We start from the raw sequence: 23375 nt of genomic DNA on the forward strand, positions 1-23375 counted from the left end.
CTGCATTGTGCGACTTGTCAGCATGAGCTGGTCGCATCCCCGGGGCATAGCAACAAATGACTGGGTAGGAAGAAAGACTCATAGTTTCTCAGAATGCTTTGTAAAAGGGAACTTCAGGTCCTGTTCAGACTGTTTAGTTCAAAGACGCTTGCGGTGTGCTAATGTGACAAGGGGACCTCATCTCACGTTGGATGCCCCGGGGTTTCTTTACACTTCGAGTTCTCCACGGGTGCCCAGTTGGCAGCCTTGCTTCACAGCACGAAATACTGGAGCAGGAAGCTGAAAATCTGGTTTTGCTTTCTCTCTTCATTTGACACAATTGTAGGTGGCGTGGAAAGTGGGAAGCTAGGGTAGGAAGTAGGTTTTATTTTACTCCCACTGAATTTTATCTGGGCAATGTGCCCTATCCGAACAGTTGGCTTGGTAGCATTTTTATTTTCCTAATGTGCTTAGTATCTGTTCTTTGTCTCTCCCTCTCTTGTAGAGCTATTTCCAGATTAGAATGAATAGGCATGTGAAAAGGGACTGGGGAGATGGGAAGGCCTATGTGTCCTGGTGTCAAAAACACAGCTCTGACTCGGTGTGAAAGGCATCCACTTTACTTGCTGGTTGCTTGCTGGTGAAGTCTTTCAAAGAAAGGAGACTTCTAGTATCTGTCTCACCCTCGATGCATCTGATATCTGGCCCAAGTGGTGATATACATATCTCACCACAAACAGCGGAAGAAAATAACTCTGCTCCAGTTTTATTATTTTTGTTGTCTTTTTTAAATTTCCAATGTGGAAACCTTGCTGCTGATCTCCTGGGTTTTCTGAAAAGGAGTGCAGTGCATAGCCAATCCATGCTCATGCTTTGCCGATCCCCTAAATGGTTTGCATATGGTTTTTTTTGAGAGTGTGAGGGGAGTGTGTATGTATGTGCAAATCTTAGTGCTGCTCCTGAGCTGTCTCCTCTGAGGGAGTGGCAGTGCTGCAGCTTCAGTAGAAAATATTAATGCATGTAAACATTTTTCTAAAGGCATTACATCTTCCTGCACGTACTTTATTATTTTCCCACAAATCTGACTAGATGTGATAGATAGGTAACCAGGGAGCAAGGCTGGGGAAGCGTGCTAGAGAGGGAAGGAGGGAAACGGGAGTGAAATAAACACAAGCCTGCTGTAATTCAAAACAAGGCAAAATCAGATTGTGTGCTTTGGCTAATTTTCTTATTCAGGTATTGATCCAATGGCTGCTCCAGAGTCTATTAGCAGTCAGCCAGTGAAAATATTTCCCATCGGGGGCTCTGACCTGAGACGGGGGTGAATCTATAGCAATTTGTTCAAACAGAGGAAAGCTTTTTCCTCTGATTTGTATTCCAATTTGCACAATATACAGAGGGGGGCCCTGTTGTGGGAGTTTGCGGGTTGGTGCTTGTCAAGGGGGAATCAAGCTTGAGCCAGGCAACTTGGCTGAACAAAATGCCTGATTAAACTCTGGGCTGGGTACCCTCTGTCTGTCTCTTTGGGTTATCTGAGAGCTTTGCAGGTTGGCATGTCAAGGGGAGTGGAGACAGCTCTTTGCATCCCTTGATAAGGAGGTGTTCTTGTGCCATTATAATATATTAATTTGTACATGCATTCCGCTCTGTAGGTTACTGAATTTTTATAGTTTTCAGTATGGACCAACTGAGCTTACAGCTGGCTTGACCATCATATCCCCTGTTGGAGAAGAACAATGTGGATTTTGCAACTCTCAAGTGAAGAGTCCACTGCAGGAGCTCCTTGGATCCCAATGCTTTATTGGGGTTTGACAGAAATTGCCTGATAACAAGCTTTGGGACCCAGCTTCCACCCAAAGGTTCCATCTCCCTAAAGACATGGAGCTCACCTTCTTATTCCTCTCCCCATTGGTTTCCTGTTATGTTGTTTCAGCGCTTATCCAGCCAAGGAAACTATTTTGGGATCCCTTAAATCAGTGCTTGCATCTATCAAGAGCTACTGAAAGTTTCAATAGCAATAGAAAAATCTGACAAGGTTAGCAAGGCTCATGGTTTCCACTGCCTGTTGAGTCACCAGCAGGTCTAATGCCAATTGCTTTCTGATGGTCCCTGTGTCACTCTGAAGACAGGTGGGATTTAGCCCACCTGTCCTGGTACTGGTACAGCTGTGAAGCTGTGGTTGGAGAGGTGGGGAGCTAATTTGGAAAGCCCTGATTTACACAGTCTATGCGTTCTGTATCTGAGAGACTGGAAAAATACATGGTTGACTTGACACACATCATTCTGAAATAAGTCAGAATTAGAGGAGGTCTCTAAACATCAGCTGATCTATATATATGGCATATGTTGGGCTTGCATACTAGATTGTGGTACCATGCTGCCTGTTTTCCAGTACTTGCCTGAATACAGGAGCCTAACATGGAAGAATTCTTCATGCAAAGAAGCAGGAGAGAAATACCTTCCTTCGCAAAACAAAGAATAGGAAGAGTCATGGGGTGAGTGTATTGTCTGCTGTTTTTAGCCTTTGAAATTGGCTGGAATTCTCCTCAGCCTTGTTATACTTGCTTTAATTTAGTGATGGTCATAGGAACTCTATAAGGGGGGAGAGAGAGGATAGGAAGGAATAAATAAATTAGCACCTTAAATTTTAACTCTGTTCAGTTTTTAGACCACAGGCTTATTTTTGACTTGGCCATAACTTTCAGGGAGCAGGCCTGAATCCTGAGGAGAGCACTAACTCCAGCGTTGGGAAAGAGTGCAAAACTTTATGGGATTTTTAAAGCAGCCAAGCAGAGGTCCCTGCAGTCAATAGCATGAGTGGAGTGTGTGTGGGAATGATGACAACAGCACTTTGTAATATTTAGGAGACTATTTAATGGTATCAGGGCTGTGGAGCAAGCTGTTGCTGCTTTTATGGTTAGCAGAGGGTTTGTTAAGGTGCTGGAGGGAGGCACAGGACAGGGCAGGCTCATCTGTTGGGGCATTGCTCTGCTGGGGAAGGGGTTCCTCAGTCCCATGCCCACTTCCTTCCTGAGGGAAGCTCAGTTCCTTCAGCTTTCAGTATCGCTTCTAGACAGCAGAGTAAGTCCTGTGCCAGGCTGCCAGAGCAAAGCAGACTAGAGGGGGGGCAATTAAAATCCAAGGTGCTAGTTCCTTGATATGCACCATTGATTGGCTCCCATCGGGTGATGGATTTAGAGCCTTTTGCACCAGCTAATGGGTCCAATTCCTGCCTTAAGAGTGAGCAGTTCCCAGGGCTTCAGCAGAAAGAAGAATGACTCACACGATGGAGTTGCCAAGCTGTGGGTCCTTCGTGTTGGTTTGGATGTGCTGCCCTTTCATTCTGTTACCTCCTCCCGGGGCTGGGGCTGTAGGAGGGAGCGGAACTGTTCCTGTTATGACTTTAACACTTCTGCCTCTCTTCTGCAGAGCTGGGTCCTGCAGCAAAGAAAGCAAGCTACTGTGCTGAGACGGATCTATGCTAGTGTTGAGCTGTGTGCTGCTCCCATGGGGATGCTGTGCACATCACCATGCAGCAGCCCAGCAAGAGGAGACTGCTGGAGCAAGAGCACACAGGAGGGTTATTAGTGCTGCTCTGGCTTGCTTCTAGGGAGAGAATGCTATGGGCGACTGTCCCACCCAGGGAAGTGGAAGGGAGGGACTGAAGCAAGCTGTTTCCTTCAGTTGATGTCTACAACTTTATGGCACAGTTGTAGAGAAACAGTTTGGAAAATGATACTGAGAAAGTACACAAGATATTTGTTGAAACCCAGCATGTCCCTGATGCACAGCAGTCTGTGACAGGTCCCAGAACCACAGTCTACTGTGCTGTTAAGCAAGACTGGAACAGTATGTTTCTCCTAGTGATTGTTCCAGGCTCCTGTCTGGCTCAGGACTCTGGAAAAACAGCACCCATTTCTCTCCACCATCTCTGCTGATGTGTATTGTTGTGTTCTCCTTAGCATGTTGCAAAGTCTATTTTTCTTTTTCTTTTTTTTTTTCCAAGGTAAGTATGCTGGCAGGGTTAGTTCCTTGAGATGTGAATTCTAATCCTTGCAGAGCTCGCACACATCTGCCTATGTGTGTGACTCCTGCCCACATTGTTGGGGCTCAGTGTGACTCAGGAGGGGAGGAACTGCTCCATTCAGCATCTTCTCCAGCTGTGAATCTCATGCTTCACAAGCCTATGAGCATGGGCAAGCTCCAGGGGCTGCATTTCCCCCTAATCTGAGGCTGATGCTGTGAAGAAGGAGCAGCTCTCAGCTGGCCCTCACTGCTGCCCCATTCCAAGTTAAGGATGTGTTTGTGTGCAGTGAAGGAGACCAATGGGAGAAGCTTTGTTGGGCAGATGAGCACTGTCTGAGACAGCAGCAAAGTATGCAGTGCTGTCTTGCTGGTACATTGCAAAGGACTGAAGCTTTTGGGCTCCCAGCTTTACTGCTTTCTCATTCTTCACAGCTTTGCACTACCAGCCCTTCCTCACAGCTGCAGAAAATCTGCCTGCTGGGGTCTCTAACTCATACATTTTAGTAGGAACCAGTGTAACCATATTTACTCAGCAGCACTATTGCCACTGTCACATATGCAAGGACGCTGTGAGCCCTCGGCCATTTATTGCTGCTTTCTACTCTGGTGAAGTAGGGCTGTAAGCATCCTAGGCAGTGCTGTGGGGCCGGAGCACAGGATACAGCAGTTGATCCCTTGTTTGGGAAAAGATGGAAGCATCTCTCAGTGCTTGAGAAGCATAGATGGAGGTAAATGTCAAAATGCTGTCTTGCTTGCTGCACTGGTGTGAATATCTGGTATTGTGGTTGGTTTTGGACTTGGCTTGTTACCTAGAGACCACCCTCTTCCCCCCCAACCCCCCAAAAAAAAAAAAAACATACCATGGGCTTGTTTTCTGTTCTGGGTTTTATGATTGCAGGAGGGTTTTAGTGTCTGATGTGAGATCATATATAATGTTCCTCTTTGTCTGTGTCCTGCCCTGTTCAAGTGATGTTTGATGCTGCAATGCACCGTTAAACTGGTACCAGGCTCTGTCCCCACATGAATGCGTTTCTGTGGCAAGCAGACTGATTGTGGAAGAGACAGACCGTGAAACAGCCTACATGTGCTTAGTTTTATGAGGAAGGAAGGAGTCTGCGAAGGGAGAAGAGGTGAACAGCAACCTCTACTGTGAAGGTTCTAGCTCAAGCAATGAGTAAGAGGTTATTTTGTAGCCTGAAACCTGCTATTGGAGAGGTTATGCAGCAGGCCCTGTGCCTTCCCTGTTGCAGGATCCACCTACCACATTCTGCCTTGTTGGAATAATGGGAGGGTGGTGCTGGCAGTCACAGTGGTGCAAAGCCTCTCCAGGTTTTCATGGCTACGCTACCCCCATGTCTGTCATTCAGGGTTTGCTCTGCTGCTGCATCAGATTCCCCTTGTTTCCTTAAGGAGACTGAGGGGCTCTACATGTTGGACAGTTTTGGACTTGCAGTTGGTGAGGGCAGTGACATTTGTGAGCGCTCCCAGTGCAAGCGGAGAGCAGAGGCTGTGTCCTGCAAAGGAAACAGGTTTTAGATGACGACATCTTGTTTGAATGCTCTTAATTCATCTGTAGGACTCTGGGCTGGCCTTTGGGTCTGCTGTAGGCTGGCGTTGCCAACATGGTGAGACTTCTCATGCTGCTAGAAAGGTACGAGGCTCTGGGAGAAAGGGTGTCAATGCTTGTTCTCCTGTCTCAGGACTTTGTCTTTCCTTCTCCATCAGACTCTCCCAGCTGCCAGGCACCTGCTTAGTCAAGCACAGCTCCTTGCCCTCAGAAGCTCAGCAAGAACATAAAGAAAAGTAAAGCCAAGGAAAGGCAGGAGCATCCCTGCTTCCCAGGGATGCTTAGATCGAGGTGCCAAGACCTACTAGTGAGATACGTATCTGTGACCTTCTGTTGCTCCTGTCAGGCACTTCACAGTCCTCAACGTGACACCGACTAAGCTACAAAGCCATATCTCAGCAGGCGACAGCTGCTCCTGCTGTCTTTCTCACTCTTTCTGTCTGGCAACAGGATCTCCTTAAATACATCATTGCATTTGCACTGTGACAAGCAAAGCTTGCAGAGTAAAGTCAAACAGCTTGATGTGAAGCTCGGGTTCAACTCTTAGATGGGGATTGTAGTGCTGTGTACACATCGTTCCCTTTGCATTTTGCCCAGGAGCAATGGAGTAGCAATAAAAATATCCCTTAGGTAGCAATTCTTATGGCATTAGTCTCTAGCCTGGCTGGAAATGTCCTGATCTGCAATGTTTCTGGCCCAAGGTAATTTAGCAAAAGCTCATGATTGCATTGAGCTATAGCCACCTCCGAGCTTTGCTCAGTAAGGGAGTGTTTGTGGAATCTCAAAGACTTCATTATCTTGGAGTTTGCAGGATTTTTATCTAAAGTTATGTGGGCTGGAAATCTTGCATGCCCAGACACCTGAGATCACAAAATCAATTCTGCCGTCTATTAAATAGGTGTAATTCCCATCGACTGCAGTGGATGTTACAGTTTTGCAGTGGAAGGTGGAATTGGATCCATATGTATTAGAGACAGAAAACCCATCACCAGTTTCCTCTTTTTCCAAGGTCAGTGCAAGACTCTTCCTAGGTGTTTGTGACCAGCACTTCCCCCAGTCTGCGGTGGACTGGAAATAACCGTCTCTCTCACCACACTGCTTTGCCATTAAGAATGGACATGTGACTGAGGGTGTAAAGCCAAGCCTGCTACAACCATTTCCTATTTTTGTGCATGTTTTTAAATGTTGTAGTCTGTGACACTTTTATTTTTGTGAAGACTTGGGGATTTTTTTAAATTGGTTTATAACAAGCACTAAAAGCAATGAAATGAATTCCTCCTGGCAGACCTCCTCATTGCTTTGTTGCTGTTTCTGGGCAGGCTGGAGCAGAAGGGCAGCAGTCTTGTGTTTATTTGTTCACAGGTGCTTGCTAGGTTGGAGGCGGAAAAGGGCCAGCCTGGCATTGCTGGCAGCATTCTATGAGTGGTGTTTTAGCCATGACTTGTTCCCCATATGGGGGACACTGTGAGCTGCAGGCAGCTGTGTGGTGTTTCAGACCCAAGTGGGAGTCGGGCTGTCCTTTAATGCAAACCAGATTTGGCTTGGCTGCTTCTCACAGCTTGTGAAATGCTAGGGAAGCTTCAGCACAACGGTGTGCCAGAGCTAGCGAGATGAAAGGCTTTTACTGCTTTGGTAATTCACGTTTTCTTTCCTGGTTTCTTGATGCTGTGACAGCAGGCCTGCTAGGAATCATACTGACACACAATTTGAGGATGTAGAGTTTTGAACAGAAAGCCAAAAGGCTTCAGCCTGTTCACTTCCAGCTGTCTGATCCCAAACACAGTGCTGGTACTCTCGGGATGAGACCCAGCTGTTACTGGGATGGGACCCAAGCCCTGTGCTCTTCTCCTGGCAGAGATGAGACTCTGCCCTAACCTATCTAGCACCTGGAGTGAAGGAGGGATAGAAGTTGGTCCGGAGTAACCATGGGCTGGCTAGCAGAAGAGCTGGTGAAGAGCCTTACTTGGCTCAGTGGAGTTAGATCAAGCCCTTCGGCACTGCCTCGGGCAGGAGGACCAGAACTGTGCAGCAAGCCTGCTGTTCTTCCATAGGTGATTTGTGAAGGGTTCTTGAGGTGGCACATATGGAATGTTCTGAAATATTTGGCTGCAGTTGGACAGTAGTCTGTACTTCACTGAGGGTCTGCTATGGGGATTCTAAAAATTTGGTGAAGTTCAAGGACTGAAACCTGCATATTCCAAAATCAGAGGTCATCTACGTGATGTGAGACATTATGACCATTGTGACCTCTTTTGCGGTAATGCGCTATGTAGTTGACAGCTACATTGGTGTAAATCCTGTGTCTTCCTTTGCCCTCAAAACTGCTTCTCAAAGAACAACGCTTACTGTGAGTGAGATCAAATGCACACCTGTACCCCTTGGAAAGGCATAGAAAACTCAGTTGCTGGTTGCTTGTGATCATTTAAGTACACAACTTTTTTCTTCCTTTCCATGAGCTCTGTCTAAATTCCAACTTGGGTAATTATATTCTGCTTCCCTGATTCCCTCTGAAGCTGCAAATCAGTTTAGATTGCTTTTTCCTTTCTAGCCTGAGCCCTTTTAACCATCTATGTTCCCCCTCTGAGGAAGATACACTTCATTCCTTATGGAAGCAGCCCATTCCGTCACTTGGGTATTTATAAAGTCTTTTTGATGTGACAAATGACTGTGAAATGTGAGAAGTGACTTCACACAGCTGGGGTGTCTGACATCCCCCTGCTGAGGGCAAGCTGCAGAAGGTGCTGAATTCACCCCTTGTTCTGCAGCACCTGTTGCTGTCCTGGACACTTTGAGTGAGAGCAGCGTGCTGGGCAGCAGTGCGGATAGGAAAGGAATGGTGCTCATCTTTCAGTGGTGGAAATGCCACTTGGAGTAACAAGCTGCAGAGGAGATAAGATAAAGACTGTATTGTGAAGGTGAGTGTGGTGGGCATGACATGGAAAATTGTGAACAAGGAGGTTAAGACAGATGTGACTTGATGAGAGATCAGACTCCCTTGCTGTGTGCCTTCAAGTCACAAACAAAAGTAAACCAACCCTGCTGCAAGACGGGCATTTTGGGTGCTGCTTCTCCACTCTGTCTTCACAGAATCACAGAATTGTAGGGGTTGGAAGGGACCTCTAGAGACCATCGAGACCAACCCCCCTGCCAAAGCAGGTTCCCTACACCAGGTCGCACAGGTAGGCGTCCAGGCAAGACTTGAATATCTCCAGAGAAGGAAACTCCACAACCCCCCTGGGCAGCCTGTTCCAGTGCTCCGTCACCCTCACCATAAAGAAATTCTTACGCACGTTCGTGCGAAACTTCTTATGCTGCAGCTTATGTCCGTTTCCCCTTGTCCTGTACCCCCTCTCCACGTACCACTGAAAAGAGACTGGCCTCACCACTATGGCTGCCACACCTCAGATATTTATAAACCTGCATCAGGTCCCCTCTCAGTCGTCTTTTCTCAAGGCTAAACAGACCCAGTTCACTTAGCCTTTCTTCACAGGGGAGATGCTCCAGGCCCTTCACCATCTTTGTGGCCCTCCGCTGGACTCTTTCCAAGAGATCCCTGTCTTTTTGTACTGGGGAGCCCAGAACTGGACACAGTACTCCAGATGAGGCCTTACCAGGGCAGAGTAGAGGGGGAGGATCACCTCCCTCGACCTGCTGGACACGCTCTTCTTAATGCACCCCAGAATGCCATTGGCCTTTTTGGCCATGAGGGCACACTGCTGGCTCATGGCCAACCTGTCGTCCACCAGGATGCCCAGATCCCTCTCTGCAGAGCTCCTCTCCAGCAGCTCATCCCCCAGCCTGTATTGGTGCATGCAATTATTCCTCCTTAGGTGTAAAACCCTACACTTGCTTTTGTTGAACCTCATCCGGTTTCTTACTGCCCAGCTCTCCAGCCTGTCCAGGTCTCGCTGAATGGCAGCACAGCCTTCAGGCGTGTCAGCCGATCCTCCCAACTTCGTATCATCAGCAAACTTGCTGAGGGTGGCCGCTATCCCCTCATCAAGGTCATTGATGAAGATGTTGAACAAGACCGGACCCAGCACAGACCCCTGGGGGACACCACTGGGTGTCTTAACCACCTTGTTTGTGGGCACAACTTGGGATGCTTGTCAGGACAAGCTTCTTGATTCAAAAATGCTTCCCTATTTAAAGGGAATCATATTAAAGATTGATCAGGCTCAATACTGTGGGCTGTAGGGAAGACTTGAATGTGACCTGGCAGGTATTGCAGGACTCCTGTCTGTGTGTGTGGTTGCCAGAGCTCTTTCTGTAGCTCTCCCAAGTTTTGCTGCTGATCCATTTTCCTTTGGGAAGTATATGCACACATGCAGGGTAAAACCAGTAACACTTTTCTCTTTGCAGTAAACCAAGCACTATGAGAAGCCATGTGGACAAATGCACAAAGAGTAAAGTCTGATCAATAGTTTTCCAAAATGTTTGTGTTCCTGTTGACAGCTGGCAAAATCCTGTTGATTTCTGAGTCTTGCAACCTGTGTGCATGAAGGCAGAATAGCCTTGTGCCTCTGCCACCTAGTACCAGGGCACGTGTTTGGGAACATAGATATGCAATGCATCTGGAGGTTTTTTTTGTTTGTTTGTTCAGTGCACTATGAGGTAGTATCTGTGCATCAGCTGTGATGGACAGTAGACTGATACTCAAGAACCTACAGCAACTGCTTGCAGTTTCCTTCTTTGATCATAATTGTTATCCAAGAAACTCTCCGTAGGCCTCTCCGTCTCTGTTTCCCATGGAAGTAGCTGCACTGCAAAACACTAATGTAGCCACATTTCTGTGATTTAGCAGAAAGCTGGACTGGCTGCAGTGTTGCATGTTCAGTGTGGCTGTTTGGAGGGGTCTGTCATTGCTTTGTAATTACCACGTACTTGGTGTTTTCCAGCCCAGTTCTTGGGTGTACTTTTGCTCTTCACCCCTCATTTATTTGCTTGAAGAGATGCTGAGCGTTCATTCAGCCTTTAGCTTCCCCACTCAGATTGTCCTTAAATGAAGCATCATCCATCCTGTTATGATGGATACCTGTTCTTATTCTTGCAGTGCATAAGCAGTGGCCCTGAACTGTTTCCTAAAGAGTGGTAGGTTTGATGGCTATTGGCCTGGGAGCTGTTTAAGCATTAGACCTTGAGTGATGGACTCCTTATCACGGTCATGGAGGCAGTTTGCAATTTGGACCTGGGTTGGAAACAAAACATACTCATTTTTGGACTTTTGTATCATTCAGTTACTGTCATTGGTTCTGTAACTTATTAGTTGATTGAGCTTGAGCTGGAAGGCTATAGTGGTCAGTACAGCTTTGGAGGAAAAAAAAAAAAGGAATAGTGTGCTTTTAAGAACTTAAAGGAAGGGAAAAACCACCATTGATCCTATGGGAGGTTTGGGGGCTTGAGCAACGAACAGGTGATTTGGGCTGCTGTGGGAGACAATAGACTCAATTAGTCTCATATGGAAGAAATATGATGTGGTTGGCATCTATCCCACAGAGCCATTGAGCTACTGGTTTTTGGTGTGTAGGATCAGTAGCTGCCTGTGCACTGGAGGGCCTTGAATCCTGCACATCTGAAGGAGCTACTGCTTTATCCAAAGGAATTAACAGATCTTTACTCCTTCAAGCTAGTAAATGGAGACCAGGGACTTGGGATATTTGGGGCTGGGGCCCTGTGCGTGAGTTTACAGAATTGTTTTGTTGTTGTTTGTTTTTTCTTTTCCCCAATCTATTTTCCTACCCGATTGAGGAGTCCTTCAAAAATGAGTGCACATCATTTCTCTCTATCTAATTAATTCCTATGGCACCAGTTGCTGTTGAAAGGGTTGAGGGGCTCAGAGCCATCCTGCTTCAGATATTTGGTAATGCATTTAGGAATACCAAACATGAGATTTTCTAGGGTGCTTGAGAGTATTAGTTACCCAAAATCAGTTTTAATGTTAATGCACGGTTATCACAAAGAAAAGGAAAACACTTGGCATTCTCCTCTAGACTGATGGTATTTGGCTTAATTAACAGAGAGCAGGCTGTCCCCACATGCATCCAGCTCCACCTCCTCATCCTTCCTATCAGTATCAGCTTAGATTTGTTTTTAATTACATTTTATTAAGTGTTGCACAGAACAGTAAAACTGACATCAGATTACTGAGGATATTAATCCTCTGCACTTCTGTAGCACATTCCGTCCAATGACACAGGATTGTTTCACAAACATCAATTACAAAGCTTCATAACCCCCCTGTGAGGAAGGTAATAGCCACAATAATACTTAGCACTTACACTGTGCCTTGCATCTTCAAAAAGCTGTATAAACAAGCTTTAAAGTACTCTGCATGGCAAAGGAGAATAATCAGTCAAATGATAGAGAGGGAGAGAAAGGTGTACCTAGAGGACAACGTGCTTGCCCAGGGTCTCGCATCAAAACAAATACTGGCTGAATTAGATTCTGAGTTTCTGTGTTTCTTTACCTCTTTTTTTGCTTTCTTCGTGTTGTAGTTGAGCAGTGATACATAGGAGTGGTAGAGGGTTGAAGACCATGAGCTGAAGAGCATTAGGTTGATCTACCTGAGCATAGAATACAGGGTACTATATCTCCTGGGTAAAGTTGGGGTAGTTTGGCTGAGTAACTTTGTGGCTAACAGCATCCTGAAGAGCCATTTGCAATCAGTGCTCAGTGGTGACTGGTGGTTTGGATCATTTCTGCTATTGCAAGTGAAAACCTCCTGTATTTAACCAGTAGCTCCCCAGATACTTGAGCTGGTTCATTGCCCTGTCCTTGGTAGGCAGCAACAGGGAAAACATGACTAGGAATTAAACTTTTTGTACCTTATCCTTTTATTTTAGGATGTGATCAAGCAAGGAGATAAGGCTGAAGGTTGAGTGACTGTACTGTGTGATTGAGGGTCTCATTTCTGCTTGGGTAGATGTGATTATGTTTGTTGGCCTGGGCAAGAGGAGTGACCTGGTTGCACCCACTGTGGGTGCAAGGCAGGGCTTCTCTCTTCCCTGCTGACTGGAGAGTTTGCTTTCCTCCTGTCCCCTATGGAAACCAAGGGACTACTTTGTTCTCCATGGGGTGGGCTGTCAAAGGCCTGGGAGTACTTTAAATAAAACCACATTTCTTAGTTAAGTCAAGAGAACATCAAGTGAAGTTGAGGATAAGTGATTTTAAAATATGCTGAGATCTTAGCCTGCTGCAGCTTCGCCTAAATAGGCCAAAGCCTTTTCTCTTGCAGAAGAGAGTCTGAGAACAAAAGTCTTTCAAGAGCTTTCCTTTTCAGACACACATCCTCTTGGAGGCTGATGTCTGTCAGCATTTCAGTCTCTTGGAGCTTTATTTCCTTGGTGTCAAAGATCATCTTGCTTCCTTTGCAAGGCTGTCAGCAAGACCCCGGCTGCTTTGATACGGTTGTGTTCATCCCTGAATTCCCTGTTGTACAAGCACTCAACAATGTTTGCACAAATGCAGGATCTCAGGCAGGGAATTAATCTCTGTCCTTACCCCCCCGTGCAGCCAGCCAGTCAGCTGGGAAATTATTTTAAATAATATCCCATGTGCATTGGTGCTTCCTCATTTCCCTCTGCGAATCTCTGGTGTTTCAGATGATCTTTTGACTTTGCACAGATGTGAAGTAATCAATTCATAACCCCGCATTGTGGAATTCCTACTCTAAAGTTCATTGCTATTAGTCTCTCACCAGGGAACTGCTATACCAGCATCAGCCTGCCTTGCTTCTCCTTTCCTATATAGCTGGATTTTATTTTTTTGACAAATTCTTTGCTAGTCTGTTTCCCATCTAATCCCTTCTTTTCTTAATCACTCCTTGCAAAGAGATGCTGTTTGAGAGGGTGTGTGCCAGGAGGTTGGCAATGCCAGAGCTACTCTCATTTTGCCAGGGCTGGGGAATGCTTCTGAGACCAACAGCTGGCACTTGTGGTCAAGGAAAACATACCCCTTCCCAGGAACAGCCTGGCAGTACTGTGTCAGGCAACCTCGGGCACGTCCATAGAGCACCCTGTCTGTGCAGGGAACAGCTGCAGGTGCAAAGGGGATGACAGAAGGCAACAGCAGACAACTGCATGCTGAAGAAGCTTAATGTTATTGTTTCTGAGCATTTCTGGAAATGCTACCCGTCTGTGGGGCCTCTACTCCTCCATCAGCTCCGATGTCCCTTGAGAAGCAACATGCAGAACACTGGGCTAAGGAGTGTCTGCCTTGGAGAAGCAACGTAGCCAGATGTGCCACACAGCTGGAAAGGAGCGGATGGGTAATCCATTAAAGGGAAACAGTGCAAACTGTTTGTTGCAGTGTCAAGAGTATTTCAGCATGTGGCAGATGTGGAGTGACAGAAAATGTTCCCTGCGTGCTGAGAGTCTGACAGAAGGGGGGGAGGGGTTCCTCCACGTTCTGCCAAAGCAATGGCAGGGGATGCCCCGAGTGTGAGACTCTCTTCTAGCACTTGCGTGTGAGGGGAGTAGCAGTTCCTATGTCAAAACTTCTGCACTTTAAAATCAGTCACAAAAGCGCCTTGGGCTGACTCTGCTCCGTGCACCACTGCCCTCTCCTGTGTGCAAGGGGGGATGCTGGCTGCGCGGAAGTCTGTGCTGCACACCTCTGTCCCTTCTGGGCAGGGTGACCAGCGTTCTGTCCCTCCCATGGCTCTGGTGTCCCCAGGTGCAGGTGGATCACCCCTCTCCACTGTTTTTCAGGTAGCAGTTCTGCTGCTGAGGACAAACACAACTTTGCACATGTGTTAGGAATTCGATCTCAGTTCTGTGTGAAAAATGCTTCTTAACCTTTACAGAATTGCAGCACTTAGTCCTTGCTGGAAGAATGAATTTGCAGAGAATTTGCAAGTCAGTTGGTCTGAAGTAAGATGATTTTTTTTTTTCCAGGTGTCCTCTGTAAGGAATTTAGCTTTTGTTAGTCTTTTTATTTGTCAGGAATTAACTAAATAACGTAGAGCGCATGCTCTTCAAATGTGGCATGTAATTGAAATTCATTGGCAACTTATGCCTAGGTTAAATTTGAAGAAAATAGGTTCTGATTAAACTAAGTTATTAACGGTTACTAGATCTAATTATTGTGACTATGTGGTTCTGCTCTGGGTCAGGTGGGACATCATTATCTCAAACTCAAACAAATTCACTACTTAAAATGAGAGCTAATCAAGAGGAGAGATCTGAGCACTTAAAGCACCCTAAATAGTACCAGTTCTTTCTGTGGTGATGCCATTAAACAGCATCGTCATGACTAAGACACATTATTTTCATTGGCTAAAGATGAGACGAAGCTGAGGCTTAAAAATATTATGGATTTTTCCTCTCATTTTCAACCCTTGGCATAATGAAGAGAGGAGAAAAATAAATGTGGAAACCTTTATTTCACTGGTATAATCTTCAATGAATTTTCTGGGTTAGAACTTTTGCCTCGAGGAGTAATTGCCAGATTTCTGTGCTGTCTGTATCTCTTCAATTCACAGTATGTGTTTCTTTCATTTAACTCTGTTTTCACCTGGCTGTGGGTCTTGCAGTGGCGCATCTGAATACTTCTACACCTGTCTGCACTTTGTTACCCAGCGTGCTGCTGCCAGTAGTGGCACTTAAAGGGAATAGAAGGCACTTCCCTATTTCCTTCCCTTCTGCCTTTATCACCAGAAGGGGGACAAAACAAAGGACTAACAAAGATAAATTCATTCTACTAATCAAATTCTCCGAAACACTGCTATGGGTTGGTTACTTTCCTAGTGAGAGTGAGAGAAATTTTCCCTGAAATATTCTTTCCCATTCCCTAGAAAAATGCCAAAGAACTTGGACAAGAGCATTTTAAATGGCATCTCTCTAGGACTCCTTTGTTGCCTATTTTGCTGCATCTAATTAAAAGAGAAAAGTCTTTTAATATTTAAGCACCATTAACTCGGCTGAATTATTAAATGCCAATTTGCATTATGTGCATAAACGAATCAATAAGCAAAGAGAATAAAACAATGGAGATGGCTGGGGTTAGAGAGATGTCAGCTCCTCTTATCAGAACCAGTGGGAATTGCTGGCTTGTCTGCCAGGTTGTGGCTATTAATTATTGGTACTTGAGAGAGAGAACCAGGCACTTTCTAGTCCTCTTCACACTGAAGGTGCTGCAGGGATGTGGAGGATGCTGTCAAGATTAAACATTGCTGGGCTTGATTTCCAGGGTGTCATGCAGTCCCAGTTGACTCAACTTTGCTGAAAATCTGCTGGTGTTTCCTTTTTTTGCTCACTGTCTTCCTTGGCTGTGGAGCTGAGCTACCATACTTGCTTTCCCCTCTCTCCAGGTTGTTTTGCATAGTCTTTGGCCTTGAGTTTCCTGTGCTGAGAAGAAGGGGTATGGGGGAAAAAATCCAGTGGAAAGCAGTTTTTCTTGAACAAGTTCTTCTAAGTTGCATGAGAGGTTTCCTTCCACCTCTTCCTGGAAGTGTGAACTTAGTGCTGTGCTAGGCAACCATGGAGGCTACAGGCTGGTGTTGGCCTCACAAGGTGCCAGACTGGAATTAGGGATGCAACTGATGGGTGCCAAGTTTTGGCTTTCCTCTGGGACCCTGGTGTCACTGCCAGGAGAGAGCTGAGCTCTGTATGTTGCTGTCCATCCCCATTGGGTGGACTTTGCTTCTGATAGCCTGGGAAGACTGCGTGCCTCTACTGCTCAGTGCAGAGCTTCAAGCAGAGATAAAGCCTTGCTGCATACCACTTTTTCACAACAAAATTGGATTTTTTTTTTAGATACCTGAACTAAAGTTAGCCTTTGTACTTCCAGCTCTTTCTAACTATGGGGAAGAACAAAGCTGTCTCTCAGTGAAACTATTTCATTGTCTCTCCAGCTGCTCTTATCACCCTCTCACTCCTGCAGTGATTTTTTCCCCCAGCCCTGCTCTGTTCCTTTTGCTTTCCATGGAGGCTGGGCAAAGATGCAGGTAAACATGGCCATTTGTTGAATCTTTCCTTTCCCATGTAGAGTCAGTGTTTCCATTGTTGTCACGATGTGCTTGCCCTCATGTCCTCAGCTCCCTCTAAGCAAGCTCACTGGGCTCTGGAGCAGCTCAGCCATGACAGGTGAGGGTTTAGCACAGACTCGGGGACTGAGTATTTACTCAGCTCCTTAGATGGGCTTTGTGGTCTGCACCAAGCTCTGTGCCTTGGCAGAAGCTCTTCTGACAGAAATGGAGCTGGTCCAGTTGTCAGCGAAGTCTGCAGGAGAGCCGGGGCGCTGCCCTAGGGCCTGGCTCTGCTTCACCCCACTGCCATGTGCCTATCAGCTACGGTCCCCAGTGTGAGATGGCCCCTATGGCTCTCCATATAGCAAGGAATCTTCTCCTCAAACAGCTCTCCTCTGTCTGCCCTTCTGATGCTCGCTGTATCCCAGTTTCTACCTCAGCACTGTCTCTCATTTTTCTGGTTCGAGAGCCACAGCTGTTGTCTCTCTAATGCTTTTTTCCTTTTGATATGAAAAGTAGTTACTCATTGATTAGAGGTCATGCACCTTTGCTCCCAATGTAGTTGACAGATTAGCAAATTGACATATCTTAGCCCTTTGGAAGAGATGAATAGTCTGTATTGTGCTCTCCTTTCATCTCCTGTGTTAAATGGTCCAGTAATTAAACTACAGCTGAGTTTCAAAGTATGCTGGTCTATAGATCGGTGCATGTGAATCTCTGCTGAAAAGTTACTGTTGTACCAAAGTGACTTAGAATATAAAAAGGGAAAGGATGTAGAATAAGCAGTGTCAGTGGTGACTTTGGGAACTAGTTGATCTTGAATTTAGGGAAAAGAGAGGATCTAAATCCATTTGATTGCGAAGGTTCTTATCAGCAGAGCCTGGGGATATCACCCATGGACTGCAAAGCTGCAGCATCTCTACGGAAGGCATTTTTCTAGTCGGAATGCAAATATGTAGCTTCAGAGCATAGGAAAAGAGAAATGAGAATAGGGAGCAGAAAGCACGAGATGTATGGAGAACAACTGATTACTGTCTGCATCCAGTCCAATCTCAGCTCTTCTGCTGGCTGGGTGCTCAGAAGCTGCCTGGGACACAGAGGTGAGAGGTGTACTGGAAGCTGAGAGTGTGAGCGATGTCTTTATTTCTGCAGCCCTCTGTTTTCTGATGAGACTACCTCATTTTTTGAGTATTATACCAGTTGACAAACAAGTCAATGTGTCTGTGGTCCCTAGAAGAGAGGATGCTTGATGTCTCCTCCGAGCTGCTTGCCTCTTCTGTTTTACCCTAAAATGCTTATGAGCATAAAGTAGCAACCAGACAAGAAATGGGTTCTGAAAGTGCAATGCTTTGAGCACTCGGCCTGCCAGGATCACCTTGCCTGAGTGTGGCTCTGTGGCTCATTGGGTTTTGCAGCAAGATTTAGAAATATGGCACAGGCTTTGAAGCTGGTACTGTGGGAAGTGGGTTGGAGAAAATAGTCTCTTTTATGACTGTCATGAGGCATGCTTATTTTATAAATTTCCTGACCAAAGCTGGAATCTCCCAGGATGGTATTACTCAGGTACAGCATAGGCTCTGATTGCTACTGTATCTGGAGCCCCAAATGGTTTGAAGGCAACCTGCCTCATATTGCTGACTTTAAGTCATCTGTACAAATTCCCTTCAGGCTCAAGTTAGGCAGTGATGCAGAGTTCATGCTGGTGTAATGTTGTGTGTGTAACATCTATCACTTGATACCTATCAAACAAAACACGTTGGTTTTTGCTCTACAGCTCAATACTTCGCAGTGAGGTGGATCTGTGTAAGAAAGTTTGGGGAACACCATTGGGAATTAATGATCTGTTACAGGCAGGGGAATTGGGAATGAAGGAGTTACTGATGATCTAACGTCTCTGCTTCAATAAAGTACACAATACCCTCCTTCATTTTAGATTGAACAAAGACCTCAGAAGCATCTCCTGCAGTCACTGGGGGGTGTACCTGTTGTTCATAATATCTCACATGGTTTTGTTGCTGATGTTTTTCTAAAAGAAACAAAATTATACAGATGCTTCAAGGAAGTGGCATTGCTATAGGAGAAAGTTATTTTAAGATCATGCAAATCATCTGGCTGAGCTTTACAAAAGGGAACTCTGTTTTTGGATATGCAATCAGCCAGAGTTGTAAAGACTGTCTTGGCCAAGTTTCATGCTCTATGAATGTTTTCCCAAACTCTGTGATTTGTGTTCTTCCTATCAAAAATTATATTCTTCCTTTTATGCTCAAGAGTGCGATGAATTGTTACATGGGGTTAGACATGGTTGCTTTTCATATCTCAGAAGTGGTTGTGTTTTTGTTGTGGGTGGATTGATGTTTGTGTTCCAATCACAGTAAGGAGCCAGGCATTTTGCTGCTGAAGTATGACATGTTCCCTGCTGCAAATTTAGGCCAAGAGTCCAGTAAGCAGATTTTTTTTGTTTTTAAGTATGTGTGCTTTGTACTGCCATGAGAATGCTGATACACAGGGAGCAAGAGAGTCTCAATAAAGATCTTTCTTGCTTGGGGCTGTAATCCTTAGTGTCAGCATGCCATTAAGGCTCCCTGGATGTTTTTGCTTTAGGACAGCCTTTGGTGTGGCTGAGTCACCAGGGCAGCAAGCTATGTTAGCAGAGCTGGTAGGAGGAGCTTCAAGGGAGAAGCATTAAGTTTATGGAGATCACCTGCTGAAGGCAGTGCTGGAGGTGTGAGAGAAGGCTTGGAGCAAGGAGTGGGAGATCTGAGAGCATGGGTGTGCTTTGCTCCTTGTAGCTACTCTAAGGGCTTCTGTTCCAGCCTCCAAGGGCAGGCTGCGTGGAGACATCAGGTACCTGAGCTCCTTTCCACCTGTCTGCTGTCACTGCTTCTCCCTCTGCCACTGTGCTGGCCTGAAATGCTGATAGGTATGGGCAGTCTTTCTTCAGCCATTAATATGCTATTGATCCACAGCCCTCATGACAGTGTTAATGGACACTGATTGTGTATTATTATTATTATTATTTCCATAATCAGCCTCAAGCTGGAGTGAATTTTCCTTTTCAAACAGCCCATCCATATCATGCCCAGTATTGTGGGCTGGAGCACGCCTGGTTAATTTGTATTACTGGAAGTTTTGGCAGAGCCTGTGGTCTTCATCCACAGTGGAGCAATCAGTGAGACCAGCTGAATAGCAATGGACCATACAACAACCTAGCTGCCAACCCTCTCCTGAGCGGGCATAGGCAGGATGTTCTATCTGAATCTCAGGATCCTTGCATACTCTTCCCATCCTGATAGGCCTTCCTCACTCCTGTGGGGGGAAAACTAGACCTCCTCCTTACTCTAATCCATTCTTCCATATCATTCAACAAGACCTGGACAGACCAGAGAGTTGTGCAGGTAGGAACCTGACAAGGTTTAACAAGTGTGGAGTCTTGCACCTGGGGAGGAATAACCAGATGCATCAGTACGGATAAGGGGGTAACCTGCTGGAGATGAGTTGTGTGGAGAAGGGCCTTGGTGCCCTGGTGGACAACAGGTTGGCCATAAGTCAGCAATGTGCCCTTATGGCCAAGCAGGCCAGCGGTATTCTGGGGTGCATTAAAAACAGAGTGACCATCAGGTTGAGGTAGTCTCTCTCTACTCTGGCCTGGTGAGGCTGTATTTAGAAAACTGTGTCCAGTTCTGGACTCCTCAGTTCAGAAAAGACATGGATCTCCTAGAAGTCCACTTGTGGGCGGTCCTATTGAGAGTGGCTATTCAGCCACTAATGGCTGAGGGAGATCTGTATTCAATTACGTGTGCTCCATAAACACCTTTTACCCCTTTTATACCTTTCCAGAATCTCCCTTCAAGATGCACCTCTTACATGCCGCTTGCTTGGGACTGGAAAGGTGAGGGAAAATACCAGAGGGTTCTTGAGGGTCTTCAGCAGCAGATTAGCAACAAATGCCTCCCAGCAGTGCTCCCTTGTAGCTGAGAAATAGAAGGCCATGGCTTCTTTGCCCAGAGCATGCTTGGGTTTAGCTGGGTTCTGTGAAACCTTGCCTGGAGGCAGCCAGGGGATTGCATTCCTGTGCAGATGAAGGCATTGATGGAAGGCACAGCCTTCTGGTGTAGCCACCTGGAGGGCTTGGCTACAGGAAACATGACTGCAGAAAGTCTGCAAACTGGTAGACTGTCTGGGAAGCGGGTAAGGACTGAAGCAGGAATTCAGCTATTCCTCTGTTCTCTTTGTTCTGCTACAGCATATCTGTTCTCAAGGGACACTCCTCTAATTTCTCCCTAAAATTTAGAATACGTAATAAACTGATAGAGACCTAAGAATGCCATTGCCTATTTGTCTTCTTGCTTTCTCCCTCTCTCTCTGCCCTCCTTGAGCTATAGATTTTCATTTGGCTGCTGGCAATGCAGTATCTGTCTCTTACCCTCTCTGTGAAGGACTTCTCATCATTACCATCACAGAGATAGGGGATCTCAGGTTCAAAAAGATGAAATGGGTAGACCTGTGGGTCATATGCACGTTACTCAGTCCTCTCCAAAAAACAGTTCTTTCCTTTTCTACTTTTTAATGATATTAGCAACCTCTAAGCACCAAGAGTGTCATAAACTTTCCAGATTATAGTAATAATAACATTGTACAGTACACTGCACTGGGAATAAAATTATTTTACCCACTCCAATTTTCTTTTGTTTTAATGTGTGAATATATCAAATGAAAGCGTAGTAGGAAGTCTCGATATAGGGGCCAAATGTGTTGCAAGCCAGCTCTTTCTGAAGGAAGAGCTTAATGCTGCAGGTTCAGAGCTTGAATTTTGCATTGTAAAGTGTCTGGCTTTGAATATTTGGTTGGCTCAGTTTCTCTAGAGTGCTTTGTGTAGTTCTGCTCCTAAAACGTTTAGTAGGACAGGCTGTATCTGCAAGACTCATTCCTTGTGGGGCTCCTCTGTGAATGGCTGAGATTCTTTCTCCATGTCCAGCACTTGCCTGATGTTCTAACCTTTCTTTTCACTCCCAAGGGCCTTCTTGAAACTGTTTCCTTTGAGAAGCAGGTCCTGCGTGTTGCCAGGACAAGATGGCAAACTGTCATCCTGAAATCCTCTAGGAGATGTGGGATGATGTCAAACAACGTATTCTTTCTGTTCAACATTCTATTCAAACACATTAGAAGTACAATTAATCCTCACCATCTCTCTGTCTATCTATGGTATGGAATGAGATGGCTTTCCCAGCCTTTGTGTATTGTGACAGGCTGAGCTTGGAACCAAGACTTCTGGAGTCCCATCCTATGATTTAACACAATCCTTTGGGAGCTGGATTCATCCTTTGCTCAGCCTCCTTCGCTCCTATCAGGTTGTATTTAAGGCTGTTTTCTCAGCCTCCCATGCCATTTCCTTGAGCGCTTTTCTCTCCAAGACAGCCCTAGGCTTTTTGGTCTCACTTTTGAGAGATATGAGTTCATATGAGGTTTAAAACATGGTAAAATGATTGTTGGTCTTGCAGGAGACCTGGTGCTGTGATTGCAGGAGAGATGTTACAGCTTGAATAGTAGTGATTCAATTAAGGTGATGTCTCTTTCCACTAAATGGAGCTTAAGGTATTCCTAATGGTAGCACAAAGCTGAATGTACACCCCCATGTTTCTAAGCTTTGTGACAGCCCAGGTGGACCCGGGGGGATTGGGGAGAGAAGAATTAAACTGACACAATGTTTATCTCCAGCATTCTCATTTTGCTATAGGTTAGTGCTATATATTGCTTTACACTGCAGAGCAAGGATTAATTTATATAATATTTCTATCAAACTCAGGTAACAATGATGATGACAAAGTGTTTTGGTACTGCAGCAGTTCACAAAAACCCTCTTGTACAATACAGCTGTACTTACTGTTTTGCTGTGGAAATTCCCTATGTAGAAATGCCTTTAGGCAGGTGAGATGGAGGTTACAGAAGGCAGGTAAAAGTATGGCGGTGGGATGGCCAAAGGGAGAAGCATGCAAGTTGGAAGGCTTGAGGCTAAAGAGTTTGTGCACCGCGTGGGGCACAGCCGAGCAACTTGAGGCAACATTTAACTGGGAGCAAGAGCTGCAGATAAATATTCTAATTCTCCACGGGGTGGCTGGCAATTAGTTTTCACAGCAAGGTCATGTTTGCAAAGGGAGAACAGAGCCACCAGCCGGCAAACATAGCCCAGAGAATGAGAAGAGAGATTTCGATAGCTTTGCTGCTGTAGGGTGTCAGGACCCCACTGAAACAGGGGTAGTATAGGTCAGGAGGAGTGTGTGCTACAGGATAGGAAGGGACAGGGTTTTTCTCTTTTAATCATAGAGAGGGAGTCTTCAGCATCACAGAGCACGTCTTGGCATTGTGAGCAATGTTCTGCAGTTCATGTGGGTAGAGGTGTTATTATGGCATGTCTGCGGAGGGCTGGAGCAGCGCGATAAGAGGCAGTATTTTGGATTTGAAGTGTACTGGCAAAGGTTACATGGGCATCTGAATTGCTGCTCTGCCATTGTTCACTTGACAAGCAATCATGCAGTCTTTTACTGATAAGTCACTGTTTTACTTAAAAAGCGTATACATGTGTTCATATGTATATATGCACATAAGTTCCTGCATTCTCCTTCCTTCTGCGTTGAAAAAGAATTTTCTGCCATCCAGGCAGGGGAAGGTCACTCATCTGCTCAGTTGTATTAGTGGAGCTTTGACAGCTGGTTTCAGAGATGGCAGGCAAGTTCCTACAAGTCCTGCAGATGAAAAAGATTAAGGGAGTTTATGCCATCATACTGTTCAAATAAACGTACTGCTTCTCTTAGTCAATAGCTTCGATAGCAATGAGCCCAT

At 45.7% G+C, this 23375-nt stretch overlaps 1 protein-coding gene across 1 annotated transcript in view; it reads left to right on the forward strand.

Moving 5' to 3' along the window:
* Nucleotides 1–7832: 7832 nt before the first annotated feature.
* Nucleotides 7833–23375, forward strand: part of MDGA1 (MAM domain containing glycosylphosphatidylinositol anchor 1) — a 103398-nt gene continuing 87855 nt past the window's right edge. The window contains 1 exon segment of the mRNA XM_031552185.1: nt 7833–7919. Coding sequence (XP_031408045.1) covers nt 7833–7919 — 87 coding nt within the window.

The sequence above is a fragment of the Meleagris gallopavo genome, chromosome 2 (genome assembly GCF_000146605.3).
Source record: "Meleagris gallopavo isolate NT-WF06-2002-E0010 breed Aviagen turkey brand Nicholas breeding stock chromosome 2, Turkey_5.1, whole genome shotgun sequence".
Taxonomy (NCBI): Eukaryota; Metazoa; Chordata; class Aves; order Galliformes; family Phasianidae; genus Meleagris; species Meleagris gallopavo.